Source organism: Syngnathus typhle, linkage group LG14 (assembly GCF_033458585.1).
Source record: "Syngnathus typhle isolate RoL2023-S1 ecotype Sweden linkage group LG14, RoL_Styp_1.0, whole genome shotgun sequence".
In the NCBI taxonomy this organism is placed as follows: domain Eukaryota; kingdom Metazoa; phylum Chordata; class Actinopteri; order Syngnathiformes; family Syngnathidae; genus Syngnathus; species Syngnathus typhle.
The window spans coordinates 7714073-7730683 of NC_083751.1; the positions used below are offsets into that span (position 1 = coordinate 7714073).

A 16611-nucleotide genomic window follows, 5' to 3' on the forward strand; every position below is an offset into this window, starting at 1 on the left:
GAGGCAGGCAGGCAGGCACACGCACAAACACATACACACACTTGCACAAGGTTGGAGCGGGGCTGGACGCTCGCCTGGAGAGCGGTCAAACGGAATGAGAGAGCCAGGGAGGAGGGAGTTCAGCAGAGAGCAGCACTTTCCCACAGTCGAGGGATTTGACACATGGCTCTCACACATTCCTCAGCCCTGCGGCCGACCAAGCGGAGGCTCTCAGGGAAAGTAGGGAGGAAGAGAGACAGGAGGAGGCGGAGGAAGGTTCCACCCTTGGCACTTGAAAACAACATGGAGATATTGTGCGACTGTTTTTGTACATCTACACGTATATTCAACTTCTGTTCTTTATACAGTCAGAGAATCAGAGAAAATTGTGAGCGGACAGTTGAGGATGAGCAGTATAAAAGACTCAACAAGCTTTGCGGAAAATATTACTTTTAATAGCAGGAGTGATTTAATTATATTTATTCATTTAATATGCTGGAAAAAAACGTAAATAAAGAAAGCTTATTCATTACGCTGTCAGACTGAAATGGTATGACCACAGCACTGTGTTGGGTGGTGTTTTTTTTTTTTTCAGCAGGTGTTTTGTGGTCCAGTAACATTTATTTGCTAATTATGACTTTATTATTTTAATTTTTATACACCTAATTGTATTAAAGTATTAAAATGAAATTCATGTTCACTGCCTGTCTCACACACACACACACACACACACACACACACAGGCACAGGCACACAGTTGACTAAAGTGTACAAAAAATGTAATTGAACAAATCGTATTACCGGTCTCGAGCCAAACCTGGTACCTCCAACACTTTTTTAGGAAACCCCATAAAGGTCATTGATATTGCATCATCAAAGCCCTCCGTAATTTAATAACACCCAAACGTGTGGACTAACCGATAGTATAATTTTCTTTAAATAGGAAATTAACCATATTGTAACTTATGAGGTTTTGGCCTGACATCAGCGACCATACTGCTATTTATGTGAGCCATCTATGTAACATTATATCGATCTTTTCTATGACCCCATTGCAGTTGGTGCATTGTCCATCCCATTAGATAACCTTTTTACACAAACGCAAGCTAATAAATCGGCCAAATGAGTGAAGGTTTTCTCCTAACATTCAACACTGTGCTCTCTACTTGAAAACAAGGCGTTTTCCCAGCCGAGCATGGCGATGAAAAGCAGAGCTAAAACAGTCACACGACTCAATCTGTTTCTCCTGTGTGTGTCATTTGACGTAATCAAGCTCATTATGTAAACGAAGAACCATGATTTTATTATTAAAGAAGAGGTCAGGCCACTATAATCTCTGTGAAATGTATAATAATCCAGAACAGAGAGAAATCAGGAATGTGGTCTTGTGGTTCTGAATGTCACTGTCTGGCTCTTTGTTGTGTGACCTGTAGGTCTGTCTTGTCGCTGTTCACCCTCAGTGTTTCCTTAAATAAATGTTCTGCTTGGGAGCATTTTAAAAGGAAGCCAAGGTCAAGCCCTCCTTGACAGTTAGCACGCAGCGTGACCTCAGACCACCCGTACGCACTTATGACTAAGCGTGTGTATGTTGGTTCATGTGCGAGCAACCACACTAAAGACCTGACAAGACGGGGGAACGGCTTAACGAATCGAGTTAAAAGTCATCAGACCCAGTCTTTCTTTTTCTTATTACTTGAGGGCTGGAAGTTACTAAATTGCCAATTAAAATATCCCTTCGCCCTCTTCCCAACATTTCTTCCCATTTATAAGTATGGAATATTAAACGTTTCACGCGTGTGTTCATTTACAAGGTATCCGGAGAGGTAAAAGTGGTCAGTGTTAAAAAACAATAACAACAAAGCTTTGCAGGAGGCAATCGATAGTTGGCGAGAACTGTGCTGTTATTCTTCTCTGCATGCCTGTGACACCTTGACACCGCATCTTCCTGCTAATTAAGAGTCAGCAGTCACTTCCTTGTCAGCACATCCTCATGTGTGTATCCGTATGTGTGTGTGTGTGTGTGTGTAGGATGGCCCAAGGGGTCAGCTGGACTGATGAGCCAGGTCAGTAGAAATAGGAAGGGATGGGTGGGAATGTACATGTTTGTGCGTGATGCCGTGGTGGTCATAGGTGGGGTTCATAGGCCTCGTGCCTCTTATCTTCTGCCAGTTGTTTTTCTTTCAATGGAGACTTGAGGAAGACAGCTGCTCAAGAGTTTAGTGGCATAGAGGCAAGTTGTTGAATGAAATTGTATTTTTGGAAACAGTTGAAAATATGTGCATGGTTATTTGACATTAAGGTACTGTAAGAAAATTGTTTAGTTTTGAGATGACTTGGCAGTAAAAAAAAAAAAAATATTCCCAGTTTTTTCATTAGCACATACATGTATAATACCACACAGGCACACGTGCACACACACACACGTGCACACACACACAAGTCCCAGTTTGGGGACGTGCATGAACGGGTACTTTGATGTTTCCTCAACACGTTTTGTTCAGCATGGCAGACACCGAGTTGCACGAAAGCGTTGGGTGAGCCTGTGTGTGAAGGCGGCGGATTAGAGGCTTTCTAACGAAGGCTTTTTTGATGTGAGGGCCCCAATTACCGTACGGTGCCCTCGAGAAAGAGGGGGCACAATAAGGAGAGGGGTTTCCCGTTTGGGATATTCAGAGTCCATCTAGTGCAACAGCTGAGATGGCCTTGACTCTACATTACTTTATTCCTAATTGAGTAGACCCTTGCCTTCCTTCAATGTCTGTGATGACCTGGAAGGTTTTTTAAAAATTGTTAAAAGTGCAACTCACAAGATAGTGGTTATGTTGTTCAAAACAGGTATGTAAATATTGGAATACAGTAATAAATATGTTCCATGATTCTAGGCATGTTCTTCATTTACTGGTCTGAGTTGAGCAATGTTTTATCAGACTTTGCTCTCTTTTTCTAGGTAACATTGCATTTGAGCCTGGGGTGCTTCCATTGAAATGACTCAGGTGCATACATTTTTTATGCTGTTAATGTCAATCAAAATATACCTTTGAGCACAGTCCGAAAGTCATATTTTGATCGCATGGGAATAAAAGAGATAAAGGGGCCTGTATCTCAATGGAAGTAAATATTTAGCTTGTGGGCAGGGAAGAGGTTGGATGTCTTAGTAGAGTAAATCCTTAAGGATTTGCTGCTTGCAGTGAGGGAACATGTATAACATGTCAGCATATGTTTTCTGTGTACCGTAGGCTTATAAAAGCAATGTCAGGATGTCGTGACCTCTGAGTAACCTTAATTTTTTTACTTGTACCACCTTGAAAGATTTGCTTTTTACCATGTAACCTTAAAATTCGACCCTGTTATGATCTTGCAAGCTTTAAATGACACCAACATTATTGTGGGTCACTCTGGAATCTGCAGTCATGCTAAAACAGAACTTTCGTACACAATCATTTCATCAGTATACAATTCCAACAAGCCTCCACAAGTTGCCACACTTTATTAGCAATATCAGTTTTTTTTCCTCCCGTCTACAAAAAAAGCTTACAAGTATTAATAATGTAGCCTATTACAGTTCATTGTCAGTTTGAGTGGGTGGTCCAGATGGCTGACAGGAGTATTCTGTAGGATGGATGATGTCATAAACAAAGACAAGACAGGAAGTGATGACATGCACCCTAATACACGGCTGTCCACGGTCAGCGGGGTGACGCTGGTCACAGAGGGTGTGTTTGTGTCTGAATGTTTATGTGTATGGGGTTATAAGTGAGGAGGGGGGGGGGGGGCTACTGCGTGCCAGTGGGGTCCTGTTTGCATCTGTGGAGAGGCCCAGAGAGGCAAGATCTTATCTGGCGCGTGCCTGTGCCGCTCTTTCCCACACTCTGCATGCTTCACTGCCAGGCGGGGGGCCGAGGGAGGGAGACTTATGATTATGGGTCCTGTCCTGTCAAATTTACGCTGTTTTGACTGCCATGACATAATGTGCTTCAATACAGTGACCCCCTACCTCCACGCTCACAGACACTCTTGCTTTCAGCTTCCCCCCCCCCTTTCTTCAAAGGTTCCGCACAGCAACAAGGGCCCCCTTTTCTGTGAATGTGGCATATTTGGCTTTTCATCAGTCCCCCCCCCTTTTTTTTCTTTTGCTTAAAAGCTAACCGAACTCTCCCTTTTCGACTGTTTTTCACTTTGATTGTGCCCCCCCTCCTCCTCATCCCCACCCAATTCCCTAAATCCCCTGCTACTACCATCTTAGTCTGCTTTTCTTCTCATGAATTAGAAGTGTTGGAACCTTGAAGCACATAGATTAAATGATGGCATTGCCCTTGTCTGAGTGTCTATCACAATCATACTGCCTGTACACCCCCCCCCCCCCAGCCTTGACTTCAATATGGCATATTCAGTACATTTGTCAGTGGGAGAGCCAAAGTCAAATGAGTCCAACAATTGGGAATGAACCTTATTTTAACAGGGACATCTTCACCATCTCTATCCACTGTGCACAAACTTAATATGCAGTGTGCATGCGTGCAGTTGATGGTCTGGTTGCCTAATAAGGTTTTTGGGTAAGCTACAGGACTTACAGTGTGGATAAAAAGTCAAACTCAAAGTTAAGTGCTAGGTTTTGTGATGAAAAAAAGTCTAGCTTTTCCAACTTTTTTTTCTAGCGTTTATGTGATGTATTACCTGGACAACTCATTTTAGGGGGAAAAATAATTTTATCACAGAGTCCTGGTGGACAGGCGTGAGTTTACGTTTTATACCCGCTGTTGCTGATTTAAAAAAAAAATCAAACGTCAGGTTTTACGGAGTCTTACAGAGTAAAATCTTGCAATCTGGTGTGTGTTCATATGTATTTTGAAGCCGCCCCCACAACAGGAAACAAATCGATGCGTCCTCTACGAGCAGGCTCCCAGCCCCAGCTGCTACTGTCTGAGAATGAGAGGCGGGAGGATGCGAGTGCAGTCAGGAGCGTGCATAGAAGAATGGAAGGAATGAGCATGTTGGAAAGGGAGCGATGAGTTAGAGGGGCTGATGGGAGACAGAATAAACCCAGGCTAGCTGAATCACTCTCTCTGCACCTTTCCTCCCTTCCTCAGAGACAGATAGATGCTCTCTCTCCTTCCCCTAACTGCACACAAAACACACCCATGAGCACACTCCTCTCCGCTTTCTGCCAAAGCCTCTTGTGGCCCTGCTCATCTGCGTGGGGGGCCCCGCAGGCAGTCTGGGCCCTTACGTGCCCTCGCTTTACACACACGCACACACATATTTCCACACAGGAGCTGATGTGCAAGATACGCTCTGATCCTGCATGCTGATGATGAAAGACAGGCAGCCAGGGCTCCCGTGCCAGAGGGTAACACCTTCGAGAAGCCCGTTCATTCATAATCCCTCTCCTCCATCTTCATCACAATTTGAATGTCATCACTATTTTTTGGGTTCCTGCATGACAGTTCCCCCTTTCAATTATTCAGGTGAGGTCACCAATCAGTCCTGATAATTTTAGCACTTTGCACGGAGACAAGTAGGAAGTTGTTCGGCATTGCTGCGTGTGCTGCGGTACTTCGTGTTTTTACCTGCATAGCCCCCAGCCTCACACCTGGCTTGGCAGGAGTTCTGGTCCCACCCTTTCTCGACTGGTTCCTCCATACAACACCCCCGCCTCCTTGTCCGCCTCCTTACACTCATTAACAGGAAGGCTGGTGCGAGACCCTTTTCGGGCTTTGAGCATGAACAGTACTCGCCGTGTCTCACCTGTGTGTCTGTTGCAACTGGTGTAGGCATGAATTAGTCTCTGCAAGGAAGCGAGAAACCCAATTGCACACATACGCTTTCTCACCAAGCCTTGAACATCTGGCCCAAGATCACATAATGTCTGTCTCAGTCACTCAGGCCAGCCTGCCGAGAGATTCCTCTTAATCTCCTCTCTAGCGTGAATTATAAACTGGCGCTTTGTGTGCCAGTTGTGGCTTCCACAGGACAATTAACATTACTCAGAAAAATATTTAATGGAAAAGAAGGGGGTGGATCAGTCATCTCTGGTTTGATCACCACTGAATTTGAGTGTGCACGAATGAAGTGAAAGGGAGAGAGCAAGTGGAAGAGGCCTGTGTGGGAAATATCCATGCTTACAACATGGCTGGGCCCGGCCTTGCCCTTTGCCTCCTACGTTTCTCCACTTCAGCATCCCATTGAGCCCAAGGCAAATCCTTTCAAGTTGCTACCGATGCGCTTGCAACAAGGGGCTTTACTCCTGGATAAATAGAGCAGTGAAGTGGCTCATTTGACAGATGTTGTTATCCCAACATCATCTGATAGGCTATTGTTTAATCCTGTTAAGTCACCTTGGTTCAGGACACGGGAGCAACTTCCTCGGTGACGCCCTTTCGTTGAACCCTCAACCCCTCGGTGCAGTTTGAGGAGTTCCATATGTTCCTGCGTACACATCTTATCTGTCATAATGGCGCTACCATAAACCTTTGCACTGCTGTTGTGTTATAGGAAGTGTCGGATACCTGTGTGCAGCTATATCAATACGTGAGATTTTGAAACTGCGTTTTTAATATCTTTAATTTTTCAATGGAGCAGCAAGAGAGTTAAAAAACATTTTCCACCCACAATCCATGTTACACGTGCCACAGGCTGAATAACAGAATACAAATAAAGAGAGGGCTAAGTAGAGCAAGGATGTGTAGCGCCTCCGTCTATCGGAATCACTTAGATTTCTAAACATGTCCCTGGCAAACTGCTTACAAAACTGCTTTTGTTTGTCCTAATGTAAGTCTAAGAAACTGCTTGTGAACAAACAGTGGTCATTCTTGTGCAACGTTTTGTGCTGTAAATATTTAAGAGAAAAACAATGGTAAAATGAAACAGGCAGCTAATGGTACAGTTGTTAACTAATGTTTTGTAAATTTATGGATCAGAAAATAATATTGTCTTCAAAAAAATAAATCTTGACACAATTATTTAACTTTTCTTTACGTCACTTTGCATGTATTTAAATTTGCTCTTATCCAATATGAATTAAATTGAAGGGGTTGTACGCCGAAACATGCACAGGCTTGATGGCAGAAAGCGAAACTGCTGAAATCGCACGAGGCTGAGACATTACGCAAATGGACCGCCCAGTCTTCTGGCAGTGAATGTTCACGCTTCTCCTGGATGAAAGGTGACTCTCTCTGATGGCGAACAATGGAGTCTGGGATGGGTGTGGCTGTGACAGGGACTTAACTTGAGTATGGTTTGTTGGGGGTGTAGCAAAGTGAAACCTGCCATGCCCAGGTGATGAGGTCATACGTATGTGAGTGTATGTGCGAATTTGAGAAGGGATTCAATTACCAGTCCCTCGTGGTTCCATCAGTGTAGTTATGTCATGGGAAAGGAGTACAAAAGCAGTCCCGGTTGTGTGCAGACGTTCTCGATTTCCTTGTCAAAACCTAAGGTGCGCATTAAAGCCTGCGTTTTGAAATGTGGTCTCAAAATAAAGCATGTCTGAATGGTGTGATATTACCACAGTCAAAAAATATTCTCCCACTTGTACAAGATGTAAATCATGACTATCCTTTGATGTTCTTCCCATCCATTCCTCTCGGCCTCCCGCTCGTCTTCATTACTTATCGTCACTCGTAACCGTAAACATTGGGAGCTGAACCCCGCTGCTGTCCCGCACCAAAACGGGGCCCCTCGTCGCGGCGCGTTGAAAGCAGATCGACTCGGGGAAGCCGGGAGCATGAAAGGAGGGCGCTAACTGCTGGGGGATAAATGCATTCCTCCTACTGCTGCTGCCACCCCTGCTGGCTGGTGGCAGTGCAGGGGAGCTCGCAGCGAGGAGCTTTGTTGCTGCAAAGCGGGTGGCTGAGTATTCCTGAGCTCGCTCAGATCTCACAGGCAGTGAGCAGCACTTGACCTTTGCGGCGCTAAAGGAATATGACAGCCGTGAAAGCGACGGAGAGAATAGCGAGAGGGCGAACGAAGGGGTGTGAGAGACTAAAGACAAAAGCCAGGCAAAGTGCAGGCTGCCACCAAAACAGTTAGTTTGCAATCAGTCAGTCAGTCAGTCACCCCCCACCCCCCCATGTCAGGACAGTTTGATTTCCACTTTTCAAATAAGGCGTCTATTTTTGGCCTGATAACAGGGCAGGCTAAATTGAAATTGGCAGCTCGACATTCTACAAATAATAGTCATCTTTGCTGGAGATCAAGTGAACAGCCCCTTCTTTCACTTTGCTTGAGCCCCCACCCTATTGCTCCTGTCGAAGATGAGAAAGAAGGAAATGAGCGAGCGAAGCAGAGAGAAAAAGGGCTAATCTTTGTGACAATTGGAGGAGGCTGAGAAGGCAAAAAAGGACCAAAATTTAAGGAGGGGTGTGTGTGTGGGGGGGGGGGGGGGGTCTGGGGGTCTGTGCAGGCGGACTAGTACAACAAGGAAGAAAAATAGTAATGTCCCAGTGATCAGGAGGAGGCCTTGAGGGGTGGTGGAATGGGGGTGTACCAGAGAGGTGAGGATAGAAAGACAAAAGGAGGGAAGGAGGGAATTTCTTTAATGTTTCTGGCAGCCGACCAGCTGAGGTCTCAAGGTTATCCTGGCTTTGCAAACTCCCACGGGAAAGGTAGAGTGCTGAGGGCCACAATCGGGGGGTGGAGTGGGGGCGCGCTTGATGAGGGCTGGAGGTGAAAGAGAGGAGGGAGAGATCTTCAGGAAAGAGGCTAATGCTCAGAGGGAGGGTAATCCTCAGGCCCTCTCGTCTGATAAGGTTGGCCTTGGCCCAGGTAGGAGGAAGAAAAAAGACTCCGGGGCCTCCCAGGGCTTCCTCGCAGACTGCGCCGCCCGGTGCCAGTTTAGCACAGATGGACGACTCTGTGAATTATCGTTCAAGCAATTAGTTGGCTCACACTTCACTGATATCTGCAACACCTCACATGTTGACTTGTGTCTTAGCATTCTTTGCTCAGGGGAGGTCAGAGGTCAGGGCCGGTTGCTGTATACAACAGCTGCTGATGTACTTCGACTTCCACATCTTGCTTAAAGACACTTTTCAAGCCTAATTGTATGTTATCGTGTTGATTTATTCATGAAGGGTGTCAAAGTGTAGGCTTTCCTTTCTTGTCTAGAGTCGTACCAGGAAGTAAAACCACAAACTGTTCTGTGGCACTGGTTTAGGGTCATTGGAATCATTTATCCCTACACCACAATTGTCTACGTCCCAAAAGTGACTCGACACTTTTTAAATTGTTTTAACGTTTCAGGCACAATGAATGTCTTTGTCCTTCAAGGAAACATTGCACATTTTCTCTGCATTCTTTTGTTGAATACATCCAGGTGCTCATTCAGCATACATTGTTTTGACACTGCTGCGATATTTGATAAGAGGTGAGAAAAAAAGTCTTTCTTTTTCAGGCCTGTATTCAAAATCATCACTTCTATGCAAATGCGACCCTCATTGTGACATGGTTAATTTGTGTATTTTGAATGGTTTTGGAATAGAGGGGGGGGAGTGAGTGCATAGGAAAGGCATCGACATTGATGCTTTGAATATTTGTTGACAATAAACGACCGCTATGAGAGATGATTCACAGCATCAAGCTGTGTGTGTTTGTGTGTGCGTGGGTGCGTGCGTGTGTGCGTGTGTGTGTGTGCGTACGTGCTTTTGTGCATGCACTGGCCTGTCTTCAAAGACTCAGAAGGCAATAAGGTTTCATGCACCTGTAATTCAAATATTCCTGTGCCCAAACCACATTGAGATGATTTAACTGTTACACACTCTAACCTGTTGGTTACAGAATAGATAAGCGTGGAACAATAGCGAGGAACAATAGCGTGGAACAATAATGAAATTCGGCATATATGTAATGGATCGAGCATTTCACTTTTCAACAGTCTTGTCACATAATTTTACTCAAGTCAACTTTTGAGTCCTAACCACTACTGTTAACAGTTTTATAATCATATATAATATAATAATAATATGTAATAAAACTACCACATGTGCAATGCAGTTTGTCCTCTGAATGCAAGTTGAACTTGAAAAGATTTTGGCTCGTTTTTTGGCTCGTTTTTTTGGACTAGGTCGTAGACAAAACACACAACACACAAGCAAATGTGGTGTTAATCAATTGATGCTCATGAACTGAGTTCCTGAGGAGTTCCTGGGTGATGTCATACAAGACGTGATTCAAACTCGATTGGCGGTAGATTTTGGCCATATTCGTCATTGAGATAGAATGAATCTACAGTAATAAGAACTATATTTTAGGCTGAATCATTGATATGGCATCCCGAATGCATCACTGTTAACCTTTCCGGGTGGTTAGCTTGCATTTGCATGAGTGGCCCTTACCCCCCCTCCTCCCTCACTACCTGCAGCACCAGCTCCAGCCATATTCCCAGTATACTCCAGCCTTAGGCATCCTACCCACAGACCCAGGCCAGCTCGTTGGTCCACTCCCCGACCGCTTCCTCTCCATCGCTGCTGGGTTTGACTCACAGTGACCCTTAAACTCCAGTGTTACGCTGCCTCCCCCACACATGCAAATGCCGCTCATCTCCTCCGTGAGGCATCGGAGAAAAGGCCAGCCTCTGATGGAGCTGGCGGGAAGGAAGAGAGGTGTAGGAGTGACGTGGATGGAGGAAAGCAGAGTGAGGTGTTGTGGGGGGCTGAGCAAGAGGAAAAACAAAGGAGAGGGGAGAGAGAGCCCTAAAGGAAGTCAAAGCATCAGTGGCGGCCGCTTGGGGAGCCTCGGGCCTCCAGCCCAGCGTACAGGCCTGAAAACATTTTTCTCTGTTTTAGCCAGCCAAATAGACCCTGGCTCTGCTGACTGCAAGGCTTGCAGTGACCCTCGCTGATCTCACTTTGTGGAGAAAGCTATCATGAGTGCGTTCACTTTGCTTGTTGTTTTCCTTGCTTGGAGGCTGCTCCGGGCAACCTCTGTTTGTGCGTGCACGAGGAGAGGTAAGCGATGTGTGCAGTTGTATCTGGAGAGCTTCCAATACAACCCGCCCCCCGCCCCTTCTGTTCTCGCTGCTCCGAGGATCTGTCAGTTCTCCTCGTGTCTATCTCTTTGTCGCTGCTTTCATCCTGCTCTCCGAGCCTTGGCTGGCCTTGCTAACAGCGGCAGAGCACAGGTCCTACTCCACTCCCACTAATAACACACAATCAAGCCGTGCTGGGATGTTGTGTACGAACACACACATGCAGTTCACACTTGGTGTACACCAACGCATATGCTATTTTCTCTAGCCCAAATTCAGTATCGACGTTCTCGGCTTTCAGAATTGAAGATGGAATGCAGTAGACCCTCAGTGTTGTACAAACGGGGGATACAAAAGCCATATTTAAACTTGGAATTTAATACTTGAGAAACATGAGGCTTCACTTCATCTAAATAGGGTGCTAGCACAGAAAAGGGATTGTGAACAGTGAAGAAAGGTTTGCGTGTGTGGAGGACGTTTTACGTCACTTTACATAAATTTTGTTTTATCATGAAGGGCTTTACGTTTGTATGCTAGTAAGAATTGGTAAGGCGATTTAAAACATTGCCTGTAGGGTTTTTAATGACAATAGGTTTGAGCATAGAATTGATACATTCGTTAAATCTATTTTTCCTATTTTTTTTTTTCTTAACTTTGTGATCACTTCACAAAATCCTGACCTCTTCTACTGGCATGTGCGATTCCCGCTGTTTCCACATGATGGTGAAGGCTGTTACCTGTTAGTACTAGATGGCTGCCATCTAGTTGTAACAGGTAACACTTGAGGGCACAGGCAGCAACCAGGTGCAGCCTGAAAAACTTCAGAAGGGGGCGGGCTGACGTAGTTCACCGCCGGAGACCTTTTTTGCAACCTGAGCGTGAGAAAGTCGTTCATGCAGAGAGTGTCTCGGAACGTGCGCTCCGTCTGATCCACATGGCTTCTTTTGTTTTGAGGGCCTTGCTCAACCTTTGTGCAGGTGTGCAGCCTCCGACAATGAGACCTGCTGATGATGTGTTTGACAGAGGCGGCATTGTTGTGCATGAAAGATGTGTTTGGTTTACAGCCGCTTTGGACACCTGTACATTACGCTTATGAACACTAATTTATTTGTGTCGTTTTTTTTTTCAATTCTGCAAATCCTAAATATTGTCTTAAGTGTACCGTTATGCCAAAACATTCATGGGGGCAGCAGAGAGCGACTGAAAGACATTGGCTGTAACTAAGAGCATGAAGAGGCAGAGACAATTCTCAAATCATTCCCATGGAGCAGATCGTAGACACCAGCAAATACATTCTTGTTGTAGCCGCTGTTTGCATACAGTATTTCTCTGCTTCAAGTGTGTTGACATAGCAGTACTTGAGTTTTCAACCATATCCTCTATGCTAATTTCTGGGTGTTTTGCATTATATGTTTGTTAGATTAAATTGTTTATTTGGCTGTTTAAATATACATTGTTCAATTTTGTTTTATGTGTCAGTTTTACAGTAAACTTCAACTAGGAATGACAAACAGTTTGAAGCAAGCACCCTCAGCCTCTTTTTGGGAGAAATGTGCAAGTGAAAGTGTTTTTGTTCCCTCAAAGTGGTGTTATACAGTAGTGTCCCATTTCTTCACAGTGAGAGGAGAGAGAACGTGGTGCTATGGAATATATTGTGTTTATTTAATAGGTTAATAAGTGTGTGAGAGCTGTAAAGCTAATTTTAAAATTGCATCCAATCAGTTTTGTGGTATATGTTGGTGTGTACATTGTGCGTGACATTGCATATTTTGGTATGGATAGGAATCTGAGGGAAAGCAAGCCGATACCGAAACCAATACTCATTACATTTACACTGAGGTGGGCGGGCTTCGCTTCATTGGATTTACTCAATTGAGACAATTGTGCATGGGTTGGACATGATAGCAATATGTTAGACTATTCATATTCAAATGACGTTAATAGCTATTAACGTCATTTGAATATTTTTTAGGACAAGAGTAGTTGAATACATGCGAACAGAAGTTGTTTTAATATCTTAGTATATTGCCATTTTCAAATTTCACTTTCCAAGTATTCCTCTAGCTTTAATTGTTTTGAATGATTATTCCCCTTCAATGTTTGCTGTGGCAGAAAATGGAGCGAAAATCCACCCTATTGGCTGTGCGAATGTTAGTGGAGAGGCGAAGCTGTCATTTGTCTCTCCCCCTCCCCGACTGAGCCTCAGCCGCGTGCGCCTGCCGATCAAATCGGCACGGCAGCGGGTTGGCCGTCGGCGACGCCCCGCGGACGGAGGCGGCAAGCCGGCGAGAGGCGCGCCTTCCCCTCGGTCGCCTGCGCGCCACGCGTCGCGGTCTCTGCGGCGACTGGACGTGTGCTGAGGAAAAGAGTGCAGAGAAGTCTGAAGAGCGTCATTTCTAATTTCAATCGAGATTAGAATCTAGCATTTAGAGACAAAAGAGACGCGATGAGAAAGCCCGACTGTTTGCAGCCGCTATAAAGATAAGCAAATGGAATTATGAGGAAGCCTGACTACGGGTGGCTGCGTGGTGGCCACGGGCGGGGAGGAAGGCGGCATCTGCGAGCAACAAATCTCTCTGCTTGCTCTGGCTCGCATTCCGATAAGGAAGCCCGGGTCCAGCTCGCTCGGGAGGCGTGGTTTTCCCAGGCTTTTAAAACAGCAGCTGCTATTTACCTTCCCCTCTAATGTAAACCACCGCAGCCGACGCCGCCACCGCTGCTGCCTCAGCCACGCACCCCACACCCTCCTCACCTCACCCCTCCTCTTGCACCCCCCCTCCCTTCCCGCGTCTACGGCCCGGCGGCCAATTCTCCACGCACCGTGCTCGTAAAAACAGCCTGGCACGTGCTCTACATGCACGACTCCACGCGTGATTAAATGACAAACATCTGTACACGCTAGCACGAGTGAACGCTTGATTTGATTCCAGTCTAATGATAGGAATAAAGACGCACTTGTTGTGCAGCCCTGCTAATTTCACTATTGCAAGTTGAATTCTGCACCTAAGGAAGCATTATTTTTCATTTAGGGAGATTCTACACATCTTCCTGTTTTGTCATGTTTGTGTGTGTGTGGGGGGGGGGCATATTGACATTTGATTGTATTTATAATGTATGTCAACACTTGATGTCTTTGTTTTGTTTTCTTTGTCTTGAGATGAAAGTTTGTGAAACTCTCAAGGAGATAATATGGATAGATAAATAGATGAATGTTTAGAATAAAGTACTGTAAAATATATAGACAATGTATTTTTGATCCCTGATACGCAAAATAAAGTTTAGTAGAACGTGCCAGCGTGTTTTCTAATGTCAAGGCCAGTTAAGACAGCGTGGGTGCGTTCATATCGCGTACGTGTGCCGTAATTATTTATCTTGGCGCCCCGGGAGCGAAAGGGTGCCTCGCCGCTCGCGCCTGCTCCCGGTGCGGGTGCCCGCCGTGTGATGATTGAAGACTGGAAGGCAGTTTCCCGGCTGCGCCCTCAGCCCGGGCGGCGCGCCATTGGCCGCCAGCTGCGGTCCGACACGCAGCCAATGGAAGGGCGCCGACCACGAGCCGTCCTCCCCCGGGCCGCGTGCGCCTCGTCCTCATTGGTGGGAAGTTAGTGTGGGAAAGAAAGTTTGGGAAGTTTCACACGAGCCGTTCGCGTGCGGGGCAAGATATAAATACACGCCACACGCAGACGCGCTGACACACACAGACGCACACGCAGCGGCACGTCGCCCTCTCGGATTCTAACTTGGTGCACTGACGCGCGCGGGACTTTTTTTCATCATCTTTGCATCGGTGGACCATATTTTGCTGCATTTTGAGGGATAATTGATTTTGCCGTTAAGATGCCTGCCGACATGATGGAAAAATCGTCCTCGTCTCCGGTCGCTGCCACCCCAGCAAGCATGAACTCGACCCCCGATAAACCCAAAACAGCCTCCGAGCATAGAAAGGTGAGTTTAGCAACATGGACCACTTCCATAGTGAGAAACTTACTGCGCCTTTTACGTTGATATTTATTAACACTCCACTCGTTATTTCCTAAAGTCTTCCAAGCCAATTATGGAGAAGCGGAGGAGAGCCAGGATCAATGAGAGTTTGGGCCAGCTTAAAACTCTCATCTTGGACGCGCTCAAGAAAGATGTACGTATACTTTCACGCACTTGGGGTCCAGTTGGGGTAGAAATCCAGAATAGCTGATACAAATGTGGAGGTGGTCGCCAAGGTCTTAAATGTGCGTTTCTCCTGTACAGAGCTCCAGACACTCCAAATTGGAGAAAGCAGACATCCTGGAGATGACTGTGAAACATCTCCGGAACCTCCAGAGAGCTCAAATGACCGGTAAGTTTCGTTTCCACGGCGGACGCATGACTAATAATCAAGCACACATTTCGCAAAAATAAAATAATACTAAAATCGGGATCTTACGTTAATTGCTGCCGTGGTTTTTTTTCTTTCTTTTTTTTATGCAGCAGTGCTCAATACCGATCCCACCGTGTTAGGAAAGTATCGCGCCGGTTTCAGCGAGTGCATGAACGAAGTCACCCGCTTTCTGTCCACCTGCGAGGGCGTCAACACGGAGGTCCGAACGCGGCTCCTCGGCCACCTTGCCAGCTGCATGACGCAGATTAATGCCATGAACTACCCCAGCCAGCACCAGATCCCCCCGGCGGCCGGGCCAACGCACCCCTCGTTTGGCCAGCCCATGGTGCAGATCCCCGGGTCTGCCCCGCAGGTTCTACCCATGAGCGGAGTGCCTTGTAAAGGAGCTCCCTCTCCGGCCAATTTACCCAACTCGGACGCCACCAAAGTGTACGGCGGCTTCCAGATTGTGCCTGCAACGGACGGACAGTTTGCCTTCCTCATACCCAACGCGGCGTTTGGCCCGAACGGTCCCGTCATTCCCGTCTACGCCAACAGCCCCGGGACGCCGGTTCCGGTGCCGGCTGCCGTCTCCCCCGCAGCCCCATCGGGAAACACGGACTCGGTGTGGCGACCATGGTGAACACAGCCAAGGAGTGTAAAGACTCTCAAATTACACTTGTTAGTTCTTCTCTGTTGCTCAATGTTAGAATTTTTTTTTTTATCAAATGGAAAAAGAGTATGCACTATATTTGTACAGCTAACAAAGCGAGTTAAGTTCATATTGAAATAAGATTTGTATCGTGGAAGTCCGTTCACTGCATTTTTTTAAAAAATATATAAGTATATACAGTTGTCTTTCCTACTTTTTGAAGCCAAAGATGCTTAACGCGCTTATACAGTTCTTCGTTTTGGAAGACAAATAAATTTGTTACTTCACAACCTTGTTGGTTTTTCAAGTTGTTGTTTTTTTATTTCAAGTTGAACAACAGTATGATAGTTCGCTTGGAGCTTGCAGAAATGTTAGTTTTGGTCAAATACTTGCGAAAAACAAAGCGTGGAACAAAACAAAACTTGTTTAGCACAAAATCTTTAAGATGTGAAGTTTTAATTAAGAACCAAACAGATGTTGACAGACATACAGTATTTTTATACTGCGGCAGACCAATTTAGCAACTCATCCAAAGAGCAAAAGTGTTTGAAGTTAAACGATCAGCGCTCTTGACTGTGGGCCAGGTTCACACCTAAGGTGTCTTTCAGTGGTCACGTACGCCATCTAGCAGCGAAAAGGCGCATTGCATTCTCGCTCCTACGATAA

The 16611-nt window shown here is 45.9% G+C and overlaps 1 protein-coding gene across 1 annotated transcript; it reads left to right on the forward strand.

The window, feature by feature from the left end:
- Positions 1-14595: 14595 nt before the first annotated feature.
- Positions 14596-16235, forward strand: her6 (hairy-related 6). The gene is made up of 4 exons (XM_061296571.1): positions 14596-14884; positions 14979-15074; positions 15185-15272; positions 15404-16235. Exons 1-4 carry the CDS (start codon positions 14777-14779, stop codon positions 15934-15936), a joined length of 825 nt encoding a protein of 274 aa, XP_061152555.1. The 5' UTR covers positions 14596-14776; the 3' UTR covers positions 15937-16235.
- The last annotated feature ends 376 nt before the right edge of the window (positions 16236-16611 follow it).

Bases quoted from the DNA above. Each gene is read 5' to 3' on its own strand.
- her6 (XM_061296571.1), top strand. From the start codon at position 14,777: ATGCCTGCCGACATGATGGAAAAATCGTCCTCGTCTCCGGTCGCTGCC. The intron at 15,075-15,184 runs GTACGTATACTT...TCTCCTGTACAG, and splicing joins TGGACGCGCTCAAGAAAGAT to AGCTCCAGACACTCCAAATT. The intron at 15,273-15,403 runs GTAAGTTTCGTT...TTTTTTATGCAG, and splicing joins CCAGAGAGCTCAAATGACCG to CAGTGCTCAATACCGATCCC.